The sequence below is a fragment of the Seriola lalandi genome, unplaced genomic scaffold (assembly GCF_002814215.2).
Source record: "Seriola lalandi dorsalis isolate HSWRI2012SDOR001 ecotype SW California unplaced genomic scaffold, Sedor1 jcf7180002054979, whole genome shotgun sequence".
In the NCBI taxonomy this organism is placed as follows: Eukaryota; Metazoa; Chordata; class Actinopteri; order Carangiformes; family Carangidae; genus Seriola; species Seriola lalandi.
The window spans coordinates 994,500-1,015,326 of NW_019525529.1; the positions used below are offsets into that span (position 1 = coordinate 994,500).

Below are 20,827 nucleotides of genomic sequence, written 5' to 3' on the forward strand. Positions count from 1 at the left end.
AATCTATGACATAAACCCGTTACTGGGTCGAATGAGTGTCTCAACGTTATTACCGCCATTCTCGCGATAGCTCGACACATGGCCGCCTACTATTTACAACTCGTAATGAGCTGGTGAATGGAAACAAAGTCCTGAAGTAGAGGGACTTCGGATAGTCTTTTACGCTACTTGTACTCTCCGGCTGTAGGTGAAACTTTGATACCGTCGAGGAAAAGCGTGTGTACAGCCGAACTGCGAGCAGAACCAAAGGACAAGCAAGCCACAATACAGGTATGTAGCATCAGACGGCTAGCTTAGGCTAATGCTAATATGAGCTAACGTTAGGTGGTTACTGTCTCTGTTGTGGACGGACGGTTAAAGGAAATTGAAACATTTTGCCTTCGTTTTCAGAGTCATTTTTTGTTATATAACGTGCATAGAGTAAACCGTGTACGTTTTGGTGATGTATTTTCTACCTCGCAAACGTTAACTTCAAAATCAACATGCACGTTATGACTAGCTACAGGTGTCTGTTAGGTGTCTGCTATTTATTCCCCTAAAGATTTAACGTCACGTTTACTTTTAATTGATAGATGTGTTTAAATATTATTTAAGCGGTCTTATACTTTTACATTGTTTTGACATGTATTTTGTATCGTCTTGTGCCGTTGGTCTCACTTGCCCTGTTACCCTTTCACCCTTACCGGCCTCATTATCTTTCTAGGCTAGTGGGTGCTGTGATGTCCTCGACTCCCAGCAGACTCAAACACCCACACTGCAGGAAGAAGCACTATCCTAGTAGCACTTACCTCACCCACGTCTGACAGCCAACCGCCTGACACAAGGCACTTGGACCCCAGGTAGAGGACTTGACAGAAGATATTGATAAACACAGAGAGATGTCCGACTCGGCTGGAGGTGGTGAAAGCGGAGGTGTGGCAGCCACAGGTCAGGACACAGAAGCTGACAATGAGCCCCCTCATGGGGCCCCACTTTTATTTGAAGGTGACCACTTAGAGTTGGGGGAGCTCCAAGAGGAAGGGGCAGCCCCGGCTGCCAAGCGGCTCAGGATGAGCGGGGAGGAACACGGGCAGGGACGGGTTGCAGAGCTGATGCATGGAGAAACACCAGCACAGGCTGGCTTGCTGCCAGAAGACTCAGCCTCACCAGCACAACGTAAAGTACCTGGTTTCAAAAATCTGTTCATTTCAGTTATGATTTTGGATGTCTTTCAGAGATTATGATTCAGGATTAATTTGAAGATAAATGAATTAATCTGTACAAAATTCTTTGATTTCAGGCACAGGAGAACCAACACAATGTGAGGAGAAAGATCAAGGAGGGGAAGAGGTACCTGTCAGTGACAGAGGTGAAGATGAATGCCATGAGAATGGAAATGGGGGGCATGATGCACCCTTAGACGAAGGAGAGACAAAATCAGAGGAGGAGCTCAACGCTAACGGATCTGCAGACAGCCCCAGTGATGGACAGCAGTAAGTGGAGGAAGAAGTCAGGTTTATTTTTAACCTGGGGGGCCACATAACTTGGAGTAAAGATACAGAAGGCAGACCATCAAGGGAGCTATTTGTAGCAGGATTTTCTGAGGTGGTGGTGATGTTATACAATAATTATGAAGATGTTTGCGAAATGGTGGAAAAAGCTCTTGTGAATACTGCAGAGCAAGAGGTTTTGGTAAATGCAAGAATACAAATGATGAAGCTTGATAAAATGCTGACCAAAATGCTGTACTCATGCCACTGTTACTTGATCATATCCTTTGATGGCCTGTGTGTGCGGTCACTACACCAAACACTCATGGTTTATTTTTTCCTCTGGTTTGTGATTTTAGATTTAATCTGTGCATCTGGGGAATCATCTTAAAAGATAATTCTTTTTATTTTTAGACATTAATTTCCTTATGTACCACTTACTGCTTGTCGTAGCTTCTGGTTAATAGCATTACTACGCCCCAGTAAATGCTCAGAGCAAACTATGACTGTTGAAAACAGTGCTACCGATGAAACTTAATAATTGCAGTATCGTAGATGCTATTTTAATATTAATAAGAAATACAGCTCATGCACCATAAACCAATGTGCATGAAAATGGTTCAAATCTCTGGCATCACTATGTGTGTCAACAAAGCAGTTAACTTAGCAGGCTTTCCACTGATGGCAAGTTCAGTTATTTAAAAAAAAAAAAAAAAAGATTGTTATAATCAACCACGCTTACAAAAATGAGACAAATTATGCTGTTGTAGGTCTTCAAACAAGTAAAACATGTAAAGAATAAAATCAGTCTAAAGCGACTAGAAACCCCAGCAGGACATTACATGGATGTGTGAGAATCTGATTGTGATCCAAACATTGTGATAATTGAGCGGTCTCAGCTATCTGAACATGTATAATTGCCTTGTGAGTGTTAGTTGTTGTGTGAGACGTTGCTCTGATTCCTCTGGATGTTTTGTAATAGCACTTGTGTTGAAGTGGGCTGGCAACAACATTGACTGATTAAATATTTAACACTATCAATCATTATGGCAAAATTTGGAGAAGATGACATTGGAGAAAAACGATAGACTTAACCTGCAGAGCTATGAAATATAATTAGCAATCCACTCTACTTTGGAGTGGCACTGTCTAAACAGAGCAGTTCAGAATGTGCCAGTGAAAACATCAAAAGATGAAATTCACCATATATGTTCCTCTTTGGTTTTGTGTTGACACTTTGTTTTATATGCAAACAGCATTGTGAAATTCTGAAGATATCTACCTTAATTAAACCAAGACAAGGTGTTTGTTGCATTTATCCAGAAGCCTTTATATCCTCCAGACTGATGAGATGGGAAATTCATTTTTTCAGTGGAATGGATGAGTTTGTTGTGCAATTTATTTGTTCTCTGTTTACAATTCTTTGACCAAGGACCTGTCCTGTTTTCTATCCCGCCCCCAGCCTTGGCTTAGATTTTACCCAGAACCCCCAAATGCTGACTGGTTCTTGGGCTGAGTACTCAAGCCTTCCAGAGAATTACCTGAAGGGCTGCAAATGGTAATCTTTTCTAATCTTAACACAACACAAAGTACATCAAGGATGAGGGTTTGAAGTTGTTAAATATAAAACTTTATTGTGAGGCATTTTTCTGATTACCATAAATAAGAATACTACAAGGACACCTACACTGCATTTTACATTTCTGTGTCCTGTGGCAGAAAGCAAGGACAGTTATTGATCTGATGGATTACAGGGAAAAAATAACTTCCTGTCCAAATGAAGTTAAAGGATCAATTCCACTATGTTTATCTAGTCTATCTCTTAGTAGGGTCGAACACTAGCACTAACACTGCCGTAGATATAAGAAAGGCTACCAGTTACCATGATCTCTCAAGATAAATCATAATCTCAGTTTTGTAGACAATGTTGTTTATGCTTACTGCTATAAGTAACAGCTTTATTACAAGCATTACTTACTGTACAATATCTGCATATACTTGTGTTTCCTTATTGCAACTTCTACATTAAACAAATCTCAGTACAAATTATTGTCAGTTCAAAGTGGTTAATGCACCATCATCTTTTTCTCCTCTTCCCACCTCTCCTAACCTAGGGCCCCTGATGGTTCCTGTATCCTGACTAACAGTGCAGACAATGTGCTCCGTGTATACAACCTCCCTCCAGAGATTTACAGCTACAACTGGGACTTGCTTCCAGAGATGGTGAGCACATAGATAGCCTGTCATCAGTGCCTCTCCTAATGATTGAGTAGGGGATAGCAAAATTAGTTTAAACATTTATAAAGGCCAGGCTTGACCCAAATTGCTCAGTAGATGCACAAGCCCTCAATGCACTTCTGCAAATTTCAAACAGTTCCTCTAGTGCCCCCATCAGGCCCAAGGTCTGTAGGGCAGGAGTGCAACAAATGCATTCTGTTCAATTTCAGTAAATGAAGTAAATCTCCATCAAACTAGAAGGGCACTCAGAGAGTGCAGATCTCCACCAAGGCTAGTGTCAAACAACATACACCAGACTTCAGAGAAAAAAATTCAAATTCATAGTAAATGATTAGGATCTGCCCCAGAATTGAATAGGTCCTTCTCTGGCCCTGGTTCCATCCCTCCACCAAGTTTGGTGCAAATTGGTTCAGTACTGCATAATTCACCTCACAAATAAATAGACCCATGTGAAAGCATAACCTCCTTGGCGGAGGTAAAAATCCTCTTTTGCTTCTACAAAGTTGCTCCAATAATTAGATCTAGAACATCTTTGAAATGTCTTCATTATGGCTTTTCAGGAGGAGTTTCATTCTCCAAACCCTGGTCTAACTAATAAAGTTGAATTCATTTAATGATATTGAATCAGTCAGACTTTGGCCTTTGGGTTTGAGGATTCAGACTCATATTTGTTTCCACATCAATCCGTTCTTCAAAGTTTAGTTACAGTTTTTAAAATATTAAAAACATACACATCATGGAGAACACAGTTTATATTTAATTCAGTCCTAATCATACATTATTTACTGACTGTATTACACTATTCAAAAATCCCACCTCTTTTGTGACTGATGTGTGGGACAAAATCTAGAGCTAACGGGTAGCATGTTAGAATTAGAAGTCATCTAGGTGGGGACTGAAAATAAGACAGATTTCTTTTAGTTTTAATGCCTTAATCATGTTTGAGATATTTGATATTTCTTTCAGAGACTGTCTCGTGTTTGTGAAACTGAAATCATTCCAGTTAAGGTCATCAATCAGTTGTGTGTTATCTGACCTTTTATACTAAGACAGACAGTTGTTGAACATTTTAACATTTATGCTGTGTTGCAACATCAATTAAGAATACAACAAAACAAACAGAACAAATAGTCAATTTATGGCAACTGCTAGAGAAAAAATATTACAATTAGAATAAAATAAATATTCTGTCTTTTAGCTTTTGGGAAATATCAAGAGGCGAGCCAATCTCTTAATTGTATTACAGGCTGGTAGATTGGGATCACTGAACAAACCCAATTGAAATTTAATCCAATTTCCTCCATTACAGAGATCTCACAGTCTTTGCAAAAAGAGTAGAAAATTGAGCTTTGATTGTTCTATTTCTCACATTGTGCCACAGGCTTTTGATATCAAATTTTACCACAAGGAAAAGAGTGATGGTGTCTTTTAGCCAGCAGTAACAACGTCAACAGTAATAGATCCCATCGTTCAGTTGATCTACTGTGCTTGACTGTCCTTTTTTCTGCCTCTCCTTCTGTGGCAGAGTCCAGTGCTGAGGATGGCAGAGGGAGATACCATCTACGACTACTGCTGGTACCCCAAGATGAACTCTCTGGATCCCGACACATGCTTGTGAGTTGAACTTGATCTTTGCCAGACTATTCCCTAAGCCTCTGCTCTTAACAAGTGGATAGATGAGACATTTAAAGTTCACTTTGAAGGTCAACTTGCCAGATGGTGAAGAATGTATACACAGGAAAGACACTATATTGTCTAAAGAGGCTAATGTCAGTCAGTGATTGATGTCTTTAATCTAGATCTTGGATGGTTAGACAGGGACACTGTGTGTTAGTGTGTGTGAGTAAGGTCCTCTCTTATGCTTGAGTCTGTCTAATAGACTATCTGAATATAGAAGATATTGTTGTATGCTTGTGAGTCATTCTTTGATCCCTGTGGTATTTGCGCTCGTTGTGGGAGCTGGCTGCCAGCGTGGAGAGAAGCTGTAAAAGCTTTCTGATGTCTCTCATTATGAGTGAAGAGTTGGCCTTCGTCTTGTCTGCCTCTGCCTCCGTCGCAATCCGCTCGGCTGTTTGAGACCCACAGTGCTTTTCAGCATGATTCAGCCCACTAACAGCACTCCGGAGCCCAGACAACACCTAAAGGGCCTTATAATTCCCTGACTTAGGGCTTCTCTTTTCATCTTGATCTCCTTTTTTGCCGTGTGTGAGTGCAGGCGCGCGCTCCAGCAGCGTGGTGATCATGACATCACTGCGTGATTGTGCACGTGCTGTAAAGCAGAGCCAACATTAGTAACAAGCAGCCATCACCGCGGAGAACGCAGATCGTCTGTGGCGAGAGAGGTAGGGCCGTGCTAACGAGCTGAGGTCAAGTTGCCAACAGTGTATACGACTCCTCCCCAAGCTCCCATCATCCTCCAGTTGTAGCCTCCACCCTCCGACAGATCCCTCTGATCAAGACCCAGCATTGGCACCGCTTCACCCCAACACCAGCCAGCGTTCACTGAGAAAGAAGAGGGGGTAGGGGTCAGGATCTGGACATCTAGAGATGAGAGTTTTGTAAACTGCAAAACGATCAACAATCGACTTGGAAGGACAATGAACCACTTCAGAGGCCTGTGTGTATCTGCCAAAGGTGTGCAAAAACCTGCCTGTCATGAGGATGATGATGCCAGCAGGAGCTGACAGCAGATACTCTTCATCTTTTTTAGATCACTGCCACATATCAGAGAAGAGCTCCTGCAGAGCACAGCCAGGTGGTCGGACAAGCTCGGAGTAGATTGTTAAAGGCTGAGGCAGCCAGATAAAAGGTTGTGGTGGTTATTAAACACATCTACAGCAAGCCTCCTCTGCTGGTACCTTTTCTGCCTCCCTCTTTTCACTTCCCCCATTTTGTTTCTCGTTTCTCCCCCAGCACTCCTTGAACTCTCCGTCTGCCAAAAGCCATTTGTTGTTGATGCCCCTCCTGTAGAGAGGGAATAAGGGCCCCTGTTATGGCTCGGTTAAGTTGCGCTGAGTTCTAGGCATTGCTCCAAGCTAGCAGCAGTCTAGCATTATAATTGGGCATTTCCCTGCTCTGGAATAAAGCTGCGGCTCAGAGGGGCCATAACAGAACACGGCAGCAGCGGTAGGGGCTAATTTCCTTTGTCTAATTGAGCCGCAGTGATGTTTCGGCATTTGTTCAGTGTCCAATAATTAGAGTTAAAAAGGCATGGCTCAGTCTTTGGCCCTGATTTGAATCAATAAGAATGTGCTGTCGTCTTGTCTCCATAATGAGGCATAGCACAATGCTGTGTATTTGTTTTGATGTATTGATACATCCAAGTGGATGTGGTGCAAGAAGAAAAAGAATCAAACATGTTTTTCATACATAATGCATGTATCAAAGGAATCTCAGCAGCATATTTCATTCGAATCTCTTTTTTATCCTCCAAGATGCAGGTATAATTCTGTTTTATTCCACTAGTTACTTTGCTTTTAACCTCTAAACTGAGTCATCTGTCAGTCACCAGCTTTAAAGAAAAAAAAAAGCCCTCAGGGACAATAAAGATCGACTCAATTAAGGATTCGCAGGATTTTCCTCCATGTTTTATCATTTGCATCATTCATTCTCTATTCCCTGTAGTAAGTTCTTTTCCCGTAGCTCACTCTCTTTGCCACTGTCTTTGTCTGGCCTCTCACTCCTCTTCCGCAGTCTAGCCAGCAGTAGCCGTGACAACCCAGTCCATGTATGGGATGCATTTTACGGGGAAGTGCGAGCTAGTTTCCGACCCTACAATCACCTGGACGAGCTAACGGCGGCTCACTCGCTCTGCTTCTCCCCTGACGGCACGCAGCTCTACTGCGGCTTTGACAAAACGGTCAGAGTCTTCTACACCGAGCGTCCTGGCAGAGACTGTGAGGAGCGGCCCACAGTAGGTCAGTCATCAACTGCTCTTGCACAGTTTGTTTTCATAATGCTGCTTTATAAGTTACAGTACAGGGAAGTAATTTTAAGACGTGTAATTGTGGTTTGTTTACATTAAAACAAATTTGATCTATTCTTTGATCTTACATTGTTATGAATTATTATATTATGTGTCCTGAAAGTGGTTGGAAAGATGGATTTTATCTTAATTATAATTATTTGTTATAAATGAATAAAAAATTATAACAAACCAAATTAGGAATGATGTAAAATGTACATTACTATTCAAGAGCAGGGATTGTCTTGTAAACTCGCACTCTTGTTCAAGGATCCTCCAAACTCTTTGAGTCAAAAATCATTTACAGGAAGAATTGCATTCACAGGCTATGTTCTTGGATAATCCAGCCCACAAGAGAAACAATAAGTAAACAGGGGCATTGTGAAAAGGATAATGTGAAGTCTGTTGTTGCTTGTGTTCTGTAAGTTGCTGTTTGACAGCTGGCTGTCACATCTCACAGGCTGAAGTCTCCTTGAACAAACCGGCAAGGAGAGTTTTTATTATGTACTTCAGACAAAAAATAAAGGCAACTAAAAGTTTACTGCGATGAATTCCTTATCTCTGTCGTACACCTCAAACAAGTTTCAGTGTGATGGAAGGTTTTTGTAATGCACTGAAATGAACTGAACCGGTTTTTATAACTTTCTTATAGTTAATGGACTGAAGCACCAAAATAATCTTTGCATATATCAACAAATAGGTTTTATTTTTCAGTGAAAGAAGTTTTCATATCCCTTATGATTTTTTTTTTTTTCATTATTTACTGTGTTAAGTGGCAATGTATTCACTTTTCAGCGGACAACAAACAAACATGTCTCACATGCAAATGCATGGAATTTTTTTAGGTCACGAGTAACTTTCAGCCCTGCTGCACTGGCAGCTCAACATGCTGCTCTGCTAGATCACTGCTGTGTACGATTTCTTGTGGATTTGGCTCCATCAGCTCTGCTTGATAACTAATAACAGCAAATTATGCGGAAATGTATGGTCAGTCTCAAAAACAGGTTATGTGATCCATGTGAAGACAGTGCCAAACCCTCGCTTCTGCATTTATGTGCCAAAAACGTGCTAAAGGTCTTTTCTAAAAAGTGAGAAAGAAGATGATTTGGAAAGGAGTAAACTGTAAAAAGGAAACAGATGATCCAAATGTGACTCTATTGTGTGTATTGTTGAGAAATATTTTCCTCTTTGAGATGTAATCAGCGAAATAGAAGCTGCCAAAAAGTCAACTTTGAGTAGAAGTGATTGTGATTTGTGTCTTATGAACCTTTTTAAAGTTCTGAAAGCTTTGCCAAATGTCACTCCTGTCTTCACTGCAGTGAAGAAGCAAGGCCAAAGTGGCATCATCTCCTGCTTTGGCTTCAGCCCGTGCCAGTCTGTTTATGCCTGTGGCTCTTACTCCCGCTGCGCTGGCCTCTACTCCTGCCAAGACGGCACCCTGCTGGCTCTGCTGCCGACCCGTCACCACGGAGGGCTCACCCATCTGCTCTTCTCCCCCGACGGCAACTACCTGTACACCGGCGGGCGCAAGGTGAACACACGAACACACGCAGAAAATGGCAGCATAAGGAGAAGCCGTGCTGCTTCGTTTGAATGATCGCAAGCGCGCACGCACGCACGCACACACACAAACACACCATCAGCGGGCTTTGTGTGTAAAGCAGGTGACAAATCACTTTGTTGCATTGAAGTATTGTCAAAGCTTTTGGATAAGAGCTTTATATGCTAAGTTCCTGTCTTGATGGCATGAGTCAGCATGTAATGAATCTGATTAGGCATTAAGGCATTCCCCCAGAAGTTAATGCCTGAAGGATTCACTGCATTTCACGAAGGTCCTGCAGAGGTTTGCTGTCAGCAGAGTTTGAACCTGCACCTCTCTGATTTTCGGATTTTTTTTGCCTCCATGCCGACGACAGCCGTAGCCTGAGGCATTATCTTTTTGGGTTGTTCGTCCATCCATCAGTGCTGTTGTTGTGAATACCATAACTCAGGAACGCCCTAAGGGAATTTCCTCAAATCTGGCACAAATGTCCACTTGGACTCGAGAATGAACTGATTCGAATTTGGTGGTCAAAGGTGAAGATAGCTGTGACTTCATAAAACATATTTTTGGCCATAACTCAAGAATTCAAATGCTGATTATGACTTATGATTATGAGTATATTAGTTTTAATGTTTTTGCAGTTCTAGATAGTTTTCGTAAGTATGAGACAGATTGTCAGTTAACTGACAAGCATTTTTGCAAATTAGTCATTAGTCAGTCATTAACTGAGTAATGAGCACTTTACTGAAGCTCCACCATAAATTCACTATGAATGTCAACGAAATAAGCAGTCAGTGTCTTTGACAGTTCTCTAGTTACACATCACACAAATTGTCTAGAATGTTTTACTGACAACTTTCAATGTAGAGATTTTATAACCATCAGCTCCTGTGGGATGCAGTGCCTCATTCATTCCTGTTACATTATATCACCCTGGTCAGATTAAATATAAACTAGCATTCCAGCGTCTGTGAAGTTCGTCTTACACTGTAGCATGAAGGTCACACTGTCAGTTATCACATCTACAGTTGAATGTACAGGGTTGAATGTACAGAGCTACACAGCAGGTTTATGTAATTACTTATACTGGCAAACAAGTTATTAATGTATAGGAATTCCTGATTGTTTGCACAAATGATCAAACAGGAATCTCTGATACCTGCTGGCCTCCATAGCTCTGCTGAATTGTGTGTGTATGTGTCTGTGTGGGTGTGTGTAGGATCCAGAGATTCTGTGCTGGGATTTAAGAGAGCCGGGAAAGGTTGTGTTTTCACTTAAGAGGAACGTTACCACTAACCAGCGCATCTACTTTGACCTGGACGTGTAAGTTTACTTCACCAATTACAACTTTACTCAGGGACACCTAGTGACACTGCTCTAGAATCCACATAATACAGTTTACACAGTATCAGCCTACTGTCATTCATCCTGTCTGTTGACTTTGGCGTACCATTTTAATGTGGTTTTATAAATGCAGATCATTTACCTGTGACCTCTGTTAACACTTCACTGTATCGTCCACTGTTTTTTCGTGTGTGTGTGTGTGTGTGTGTGTGTGTGTGTGTGTGTGTGTGTGTGTGTGTTTTACAGGTCAGGCAGGTACTTGCTGAGCGGTGACACAGAGGGAGTGGTGTCAGTGTGGGACATCCAGACAGCTCCTCCTGAAGGTAATGAGGAGCTACTGCAACCTCAGCTGAGGTACCAGGCCCACTGGGACTGCACCAATGGCATCAGGTATGATTGCTAAAAGAATCTAACCCATCCTGTTGGCTGGTGACACAACATCAGTTAGTAATGTAGCACATTACTGTGTCCTATTAGTGTTAATTGAACAAAATAAATCTTATGAATGAAGAAACCGAAGCCTCTCAGTTATTCAGGTTCTTGTTGTCAGAAGTCAAATACAACAGCACAGAAAGTCCATTAGCCCTCAACTCACTACTATTAAAAATGGTAGAGTCACAAACATTAAACATCCTAATGGATAAAGATCATACTGAACAGCTCTGAGTAGGAGAGAGTGAGTGCGCAATCATAAAATTCAGGTACTTCAATCATGTTCAGTGGCTGTGTTACTGTTTTTCTGCTTGACTGTCCTGTTGTGTTGTGCTGTTTGTCTCCCCCAGTCATTTCACACAAATCATCCAAAATATTTTAGATAGGAGGAAAAGCAACTTCCAATTTCAAAACAGTAATATTGCACAGCAAAGAGTATTAATGCTTTGTGAAAACGGATAGCTACAGCTTCTGTATGTATTCATGAAATATCCAGTAAATGGCTCTCTTGCTAAGTAGCAATTCACATAATCTCATGTTATTGGATTCTCTACAGAAGAGACGGAGGTAGCTGATGAAGTGAAAATTGAACTATTACTGAGATAAATGTTGATACCATGGCTGTAAATGAGCTGCAGTTTTGCATAGAATATGGGCTTAAAATTTCAGTCAATTAATTCAGTTGTTAAAGGACTGAAATTAACCAATTTCCTCTTATTGTTTAGTCTGACTGTCTTTCAAACGCATATCCAAGTGTAATGCTGCAGAGCAAAATATCAGAACTGTCAGTCATTTTCATTTTCTTCCTGCCCTCTTCTACAGTATTCATCCCTTCATGCCGTTGATAGCGACCTCCAGTGGCCAGCGCCAGTTCCTGTGGCCCGGCGACAGCGAGGGTGACTCGGCCTCTGACGGTGAGGGAGGTGAAGCTGTGATGTCACCGCAGGAGATCAAACAAGACAACGCCCTGAGCCTATGGTGGGCCGGACCACTCGGCCCCGCAACAGATGGGAACCAGGAGCCGAACACATTGGCGGTGGAGGCCTGAATTTCTGTTAGTTCAACCAGAAGACACAAATTGAGTTACACCTCCCACATGATGTTTATTTTGGGAATGTTGGGTGTGGGTAAAATGAATTATCGATCAGTCAAATTCTTTTTTTCCATTAGTAACATGAAGTCCTGAGGTGGAAAAGCATTACTGGATCATTTTTAAACATCCAGTGTACTTAAACATGACACGCTCACACACACGGTCCAAATAAATTACTGAAATTGAATCTTAACATAGGAGCAGCAGTTTTACAAGTAGTGCAGTTGTCAGCAGAGTTAAAATGAAAGGATTATGAAACATTGCAAATCAGGTCAGGACAGATTTTCAGGGCCCTGTTTTTGAAGACTTTATAAATTTAATGCCAGTTCGGTAAATATGAATTGGACCTAAAAGGTAAGACTGGTCAACACTAAAAGCAAGGTTTTCTTCAAAACCTTACTCAGGTTGAGACAAGAAGTGGGTTGCATAAGAAGTGGATTGGGCCTTGATATTTCCTTTTCCAATTTTGTTATTAAATTTGTGAGAGAACTTTTTTTTTTTTTTTTTTTTTTTTTTTTTTTTTTTGAAAGATGAAATGTAATGAATCTTTTATGAAACTCTTGTTTACCTGTTTTCTTTTTTAAAGTGGAATCTTGCCTAAATTGGACGGATTTGGTTGAATTGAAATTTTCGACTGTGGTTTGAAGCGGCCCAGTGTCTGTCTACTGATTGCGCCTCCGATCTGAGTTGTATTTGTGGGAGTACTAGTTTACGTGTGTGTGTGGCTGTGTGTGTGTGTGTGTGTGTGTGTGTGTGGCTGTAACGCTGCCCTGGAGATTCTTAACTGCTATTGTTACAGTAAGTGCCATTTGTTCTTGAGCTTTGCTTTTGTAAACTGATGGAATCTCCTGTTTTTACCTTCTTTTTTAAACTATTGGACGCACCAAGTCACTCTGTGCATGCCCACAAAACGTATATTTTTGTAAAGCCATGATGTTGATTCTCATTTTCGAATGTACACTCTGTAAGCAGCTAGCTTGATTACTGTAACCTCATAACAATCTGTGAAAGTCTTTAATTGGTGGGTGCACCTGGGAAACGAGCAATGTCTTATTTTTTTCTACCAGGTATGCTCAGATTACATTTGTAACTGTGTGAATGGTAAATGTGGCAGCACAAAACACATTGTATTTGAATAATCGCATTAATAATGTACTGCGGTGGTTTGCTCAGTGCTTATGTTGCCATCAGTGGGGTGTGCTTTGCTGTAGGGTTTCTTTGCAGGTTGGTCAGAGGCTCAGCCCGCTCCAACCAAAGCCTTGTATTTTCAGAAACTGATAAATCTATTAATTTGCCTCTGCTGATTCAGGTTTCACTTCTTTGAACTCAAATGTGTTGCCAAGCAATAGTAGCTACGATCAGGAAGCTATTATTGAACAGTACTATACAAAATGCTCTACCGGGAAGCATTAGGAACCATGTAGGCCTTGATGATGTCACACAAGTCTCAAGATTGATAGCTGAATCTGCAACAGGTGGTTTTCTGATGGTTTTATTCAAGCAGGAGTGAATTAAAAGCATATCTCTTTACAGATTTGCGCTCTTACTCATTTTTGTCCTTTCTGTTAAAGGCAGTTCAGAGTTGGATGCCCTGTAATAAATCCCCGATGAATGCAAGATGATGTTACACTCATGTCAAGAGGCAGCTCTTAAAAGCTGAAGGGACTATTGGCTTTCACTCATGAGATGGAAACTATTCATAGCTTTCACCTTTCCCACACACATTCTGTATGAATGCACACACACTCATGTATTTGATTGTCTGAAACCACAGGGGTACACTGAGCAGAGAGCCAAGTTGGAGAGCTGCACTGTTGTGTTGTGCAGGTTGCTTAGCAACCGCCTCCGCCTTGGGAGAGGAAAGTAGGTAGAGACGACAAGAAGGAAAATTGGGGGCAGAGAGAGGAAAAAAGAAATGCCAAACAAGTGTAATAAATAATCCAGTGGTGTAGTGATTGCTACTTGTTTGTCTGATGGTCTGGACTTAATATCAGCTCTACCAGAGACTGTAGTGTCTGTGTGGTGATGAGCGATATGTAGGTTCTTATCATCTCTGTGTCTGCTGTTGGCCATTAGGGACAGAAAGTAGTAATGACACAAGTTGAGATATGGGCAGTGTTGCGCTTGATGTTTATGGTCTGTCATGTAATCTGAACTGCGAGACCTTTTGCAGACAGATGTGTCACTTTCTTCATCATGTCTTGTCAGTAGAGTTTGCCAGAAGGAAACTTGTCCACTCACTTGATTTTAGAAAATGATCACAAGAAATGTGATGCACCTTAGAGCAAAGGTTCTGAATACATAAAAAATATGCTAGTACTGCATTTGGATTTTAAAGATGCTCTAATAAAATGTTTTGATATTAACCAGATAAAATTACAATATGTTATATGAAAGGGGATGACTGGTTGTGACAAACTTACAATTATCACCCAACTCCGTCATTCCCCTCAGCTCCACAGAGCACGTTAGCATCTTTTGTTTTGAATTTACAGCCCACAACTTTACTGTTTTGGTTCCCTCTTAGTTCACCTCAAACTCGGTTCACATAGGGGAGCATTTAATAGCTAAAAAGCCAGATGATGTGTTTCCCTCAGGAATTAATGGAGGGCAAACCAAATCTAAAGGGAGGATTATTTGTTTTTATTTATGTATTTATTTTTTATTTGTTTACATGTTTGTCATACCATCTTTATGAGGTAACGGCAGGGCCATTCTTAGTGTTCGTTGCTAGGCCCCAGACAAGCACAGATTATCCACTGGACCTATTGGGCCAGTGCTCCGGCCTCCGACCACTAGGGGGCCTCCAAGTCCGCACCTACTGTAACCTCATCCTAAATTTGCTTTTTTTTTTTTCTTTGCTTTTTTTTTTTTTTAAAAAACTGGAATAAATTAGTTGAATGTATGTCTTGATCTACACAAATTTTAAATTTGAAAAATATGCTTGGTTTACTGGATGTGTCTGTATCATAATGATGATGAGTCAGGTCAGCTGGTGACCGAGGGAATTTAGCGGCAAAGCAGGTGCACCAGGTGGAGAAGACTCTTCATAATGGATCATCATTATCATGGAAAACAAACGCTGGAGCAGTGGGACAGCAAAATAAAAAAGGCGGAAAAAGAAAAGGATGTCAGAGAAACTGAGATTTAAAAAAAAAAAAAAAAAAAACATAGCATCTATCTGGACTGTCTTCAACAGTAGGATTGCTGGCATTAACCAAGAGCCTGGAGTGGACGATGGAGGACAGGGACACCCACTCCTTCAGCTGCCCCCCACCTTCATCTCCACCTGAGCCTGACACTGATGCGGATGTGGCAAGTAGGTTACCAGTTTACCAGCCTCAGTCTATCCATTACTTTTTACTTGTTTCATCTATAAGTTACTTGTAGCTAACCATTTCAACCATTTGTTAGCCTTATCTAACTATTTCAACCATATTGCTAACTATTTTAACTGTAAGTTACTTGTATCTATTTATTTGACCCACAAGTTACTTGTAGGTAACTATTTAAACCATTAGTTAGCCTTATCTAACTATTTCAACCATCATAGCCAACTATGTTATCCATAAGTCACTTGCAGCTAACTATTTCAACCATACCTTACTAGCAACTATTTTAACTATAAGCTAACTATCTCAACCCCTCAGGCCGGGTTGAAATGACTGAGAGAGCTGTGGAAAATTGGGCATTTTTGTTCAAGATCAAAATAATGACTGTTGTAATTTATCTGTTTCTGCTGTTTATTGATGCGGTGTCTGCCGGCATGTATCAGAGGATGGCTGTGGTCAGTATTGCTGGCCGTGTTTTGTTGCTTTCCCTGGCTTGGGTATAGAGTATGTGCTGACATGGTTTATTGCTTGTGCTCTGTCTGGAGACCAGTGCATGTAAGAAAATAAAAATTATGAACATGTGATAGAATAGATTTAAAAGCGATAAAAACAGCAATACAAGTGAGTTTAAACAGAACTTAAAAAGAAAAGACAAAACAAAACAGACAAAATCGATTAGAGGGATAAAAAAATCTGATAATATTATGCCATTCAGATACACTTTGAGCTAGTGCGGTGCATTGTTGCTGCTGGCCCAGGAAAGTGTTGTTGTCATGTGTTGTAAATCCTGTATGATAGGATATATCTACAGGTGTTGACACTGTCCTTCAGGTTGTGATCATAGTCTGTCGCCTGTCAGTGTAAAATCCTGTATAAGCTACAGGTGTTTCCAACAGGTTTGAGCTTGCATTCTTACTCCGGGCCTGGCCAAAATAAACTAATTATACAATTAATGCACGTATAATAGTTCACTGAAAACATTTTTTTTTTCTTTTATACTTTAGTGAAAATATTTTTGCTCGTCACTTTGGGGATATGGGTGTAGATTGATGCCAGAATGTCTCAACTTTAAAATGTCCACTGCACAAGAATGATAATGTACTCTTGGCATTCAGTGTGTCAGTGCTGGCCAGCTGTAATATGATGGTACAAGTTTTTTTCCCTATCAGATTCTTTGCAAGGCTAACCGCTCTTTTACAGTCCAGTATTTTTTTTTTTTTTTTTTTTTTTTTAATTTTGTTCTCTCCTTTTGCTTTATTTAATTAATTTTTTTTGGCCACACTGGGTCAAATCTCATGACAAATGTGACAAAACCGCACATGTTTGAGTCACTTGAGACAAAACATTCTAAATCCATTACTGTACACCTCTGAAATGTACAGCTACTGTTTTCCTAAACGTTAAATTGAGCTTGGATTTCCATTGTCACAGCATTTCCCCCCTGGGCTGCAACCACAAATTGCATAAGATCGATATTGATTTAAATATTAAAAGTTTTCAGCGTTCAAGTCTAAAGATTTTTAAGAAGCTTATCCACCCTGCCAATAATGAGATTCTAGAGGAAACCCTGAGCTATTGTCGTCCTTAATTAACTTCAGAATAAATTGTATGTATAGAAAATGGAGTCTGTGCCATGTCAGCCAAACTTTGGTGCTGTCACACAGACGACAGCGAAGCCATTATCTTCATCCCAAGGTGGCTGCAGTGTAGTCTTTCCACTTATGCAGTTAATGAGCCAATCCACATCAAGTGTTCTGTGTTTCTGTGTTCTGTGCTTCCATTTACGTCGCATCCTGAGTGAGTCTCCATGGCCTTGCATAAGTGCCTTCCATTAGACTGGCACACACACACAAACTTAACAGTCCCAGCACTCATCACCAGAAAGTGTGCAGAATAGTAAGTAATGGGATCTTGATATTAAGAAAGACATTTGAAAACAATTATTCAAATGGCCGTCTGCCTGTTGAATCTCCTAATCCCACAGTGAAGCACTCAAGCAAACACTCAGCGGTGTGACCCCAGCTGAATTAGCATGGAGGAAGAAGGGGAGCACACGCAGCTCTGAAGACGGAGATGCTAAAACGTCTAGACTGCTCTCTGGTTTGTCACTCTCATGCTGACTTTGAAACGAAAAGGCTTTTTAGAACATGAGGCAGAGGGAACAGATTTCCTGTAGCTTTTAGAGGTTGTCATACATGGCATTTCTCAAAATGTCAAAGGGACAGCTCCTTTATCTCCGAGAGACTTTGAATGTATTTGGCAGGCGCTTAGCGCAGGGCTTCACTCTGACCTGGCTCCGACACCTTAGGGAAGTAGAGGTGTTGCATCCAGTTTTCCTCAGACTTAATACATTTTGTGATGCATACACACAACTGCCACTTCATATGGTACACCTCTCCGTTTACAGCTCGGGCTTTTAGGAAACGTGTCACTTAAATTAAGTGCGAGGCATTCAGATGGATCTCAACCGGATCATATCTGGGCACTGGAACAAGATTTGCAGCCAGCTTGTAGCACCAAAAAAGACGTATGACTTTCTGTTTGATGTGACCCTGTCGAATCTATGCTTCTCAGATTTGGTTGTATCAGTGACAGATACGTGCTACCAGTAATGAACTGGCCACTGACTGTATACATTTAAATCAGTCATCATCCTGCTCATCAGCCTATTTCACTCACCCGAAGGAGGAAGGGAAACTTTGCAGTGGTAGCTTGTGAAATCCCAGACAGGTTTGACAGCAGTCAGAGCAGCATGAGGTTGGGGAAACACAGCAAAGCTGTAAAGAGTACTCCAGCAATTGAATATTACACTCTCATAAAGTCGAGGAACTAAGTGGAAAGGTCAAAGCTTTAGTCCCTGATAGTGGTGGAAGGTAAGAAAGTACATCTACTCGTACAGTTTTGAGTATTTCCAGAGGGAAATGGTGAACTTTTTCCCATTTAATTACTACATCTAATTGACTAATTAACTCTGTAAAGATTCAGATTTTATATTGAAAACATGCTTAGCTGAAGATTGTAGCATTATATTTTAGTCATGCTAGCAGCATGGCTGTGTGTTGGCCTGGTGATGTTTGTGGTTTTGAGAGAAACATCTTAACAGCTCTTGTAATAACTTGGTGACCCCCTCAACTTTTCATCAAGCGCCATGATCAAGGTCGAAATTTCAGTTTGTCCAACCAGCTGCAAGATGAGTGCCAGTTAATAATGAGTAGCGTGCTAACATGCTAAACTGTGATGGTGAACGTGGTAAATATTACCTGCTTAAGATCAACATGTTAGCATTCAGACGCTAGTATGCCCATGTACAGCCTCACAGAGGTGCTAGCGTGGCTTGTTTTTAGCAGTGTATTGTTGTCATTGTCAGACTACATGCATTTCTTGTCTGCAGATGAATCAGCGGCTTCTTCTGTTAACACTAGTTACGATGGGAACTAAATCCCAAAATAATGAGCATGTATCAGAACCTTGGTTCGCAGTCTGTAGTGGAATGTAATTTCACGTTGCCACATTTTCTACTCATTATAGATGGACCAGTCTGAAGTTCAGATGACTTGAGGTTTTCCTTACAAAGCTTGAATCTGCAGGGATATTTTTATAAGTCCCAGCCAGCCCATTTCATCAGCTGCCAAAATAGCCGCGTTCCTATGAATACATCCCATTTCCATTCCAAAAGGCTGCGGCGGTGATTGACGCGTCCTTGTTCTCTGGTTTACATTAGATGTGAAAATAATTGGCACCTGTATTCCTGCACATGCTCTGAAGCCAGGGAAAAGCACAGCACCAGAGGTTTAATTTCACTCCGGAGTCTGATCCCCTCCTATTCACTCCAGATGTGGAGGCACACATGGATATCTATCTAAAGTAGCTGGGAAGATTAACACGGAGTAAAGATCTGTCATATCATCATACTCTTGTGTTGCTGACACGTAGTTCTGCATTGATATTTTTCTCATTGATGTATAAGCCCTCACACAGAATATCAGCTTAAGATATGTACTCACATGTGTGCCTCTACCGTCCTTCTACCCTTCACGTCATCCTCTTCTCATCATCTCATCCGCTCCCAATCTCCTCTTCCTGCTCTCCACACATTCCCTCTGGCGATCTCCATAGCTAGTTATCATGAGGGTGAGCCTATTGAAGTACTTTAAGCATCCAGTATCCCAGCCGGCCCCGACAGATTGGATGTGATTTTTGGAGGTTTAGCAGGATGTGCGATGCCCAAGGAGAGTAATTGCTTGTGTAATTGCACTCTGGGGAAAGGTAGAGCAGCAGGGCCTAAATTCATCCTTCTACCTGCCCTCGGGCTGCATGGGCAACTCTTGTCCCAGCATCTGACCATTCTTTACACCTTTCCATAACCGCCCTCCCTCCCTCTTTCCCCCTCTCCACAGTGGCTGGAGGGGAGGTTTATGGAGGATTCAGCGGTTGAGAAGGCTGGAAGCAGAGTGGTGTCAGGGGGAGCAGGTGGAGCAGTGGGCCAGGTCAGAAGAGCTCTGCAAGGGGCTGAGGAGACAGATGGAGGAGGAGATTAGGGGGAGCAAGGAGGCGCCCTGTTGTTAAAATGAAAAGGGAGGCAGAGAAGGGGAGAAGAAGACACGCAGAGGATCTAAAAGCCAAAAGTCCAAGTACTGGAGGATGTGTGTTTGTGTGTAAGAGTGCTTCTCGTAATGAAAGAAGGATTAGGAAAATCCTCTCAAGTGGTAACATTGTGTGTGTGGACTTATAATGAAACGATAAGGCTATGTAGTTCCATTTTTTTAAAAGTCTAAACAATTTCCAGCTTGGAAACTGTTTTTTAACAAACATTACTCCGACAGGGGGAAATAGTGCATTTGTTGGAGGCTATTTTCAGTGGCAAATTAATGAACATTTGGTGCAGACGTGAGTATTTAAAGCAGCAAGAAATTAATGTGGGATTGATTTAAATTAAACTAGATTGGCCCTGATCATATTAACGAAGGAGCGTGTTACCCAGTGCAACAGTGTGGCTCATGTATATGTTTCGAATAGTTTTAGGACAATAAAAAACTATTAATCTGAGTATGGGACTACAGAATATATATCTGTGGATACGCAGACAATACTTATTAAGAGGATCAGCTCATTTTTTGGGGTTTTGAACCCTCTGGGGGATTTGTTGATTGTAATAAAATATAGAATATCTCCAGCCTTGTGCTTTAAAGTTAGTATAAGGTTTAGTTCAAGACTGTGATTTTAGTCCTGCTTCACAACCTGATTCAAAGATTTACACCTGGGATGCAAGAAGATTACATCCGAGTACAACCATCACTACTGTCTGTGTCTGGTAGGACTGTAAATCAGTGCAGTGTCCTGATGTCATACTGTGTTCTAGTAGTATACTGCAGCGGTTATCAGCCAGGGGGTTGGGACCCTTCCAGGGCGATA

General features: G+C 41.3%; 1 protein-coding gene across 1 annotated transcript; it reads left to right on the forward strand.

Moving 5' to 3' along the window:
- The first annotated feature begins 61 nt into the window (after positions 1-61).
- Positions 62-13,615, forward strand: wrap53 (WD repeat containing, antisense to TP53). The gene is made up of 11 exons (XM_023396616.2): positions 62-270; positions 704-1,155; positions 1,280-1,472; positions 2,932-3,027; positions 3,584-3,692; positions 5,233-5,321; positions 7,401-7,624; positions 8,991-9,202; positions 10,434-10,537; positions 10,805-10,948; positions 11,813-13,615. Exons 2-11 carry the CDS (start codon positions 879-881, stop codon positions 12,036-12,038), a joined length of 1,674 nt encoding a protein of 557 aa, XP_023252384.1. The 5' UTR covers positions 62-270; positions 704-878; the 3' UTR covers positions 12,039-13,615.
- The last annotated feature ends 7,212 nt before the right edge of the window (positions 13,616-20,827 follow it).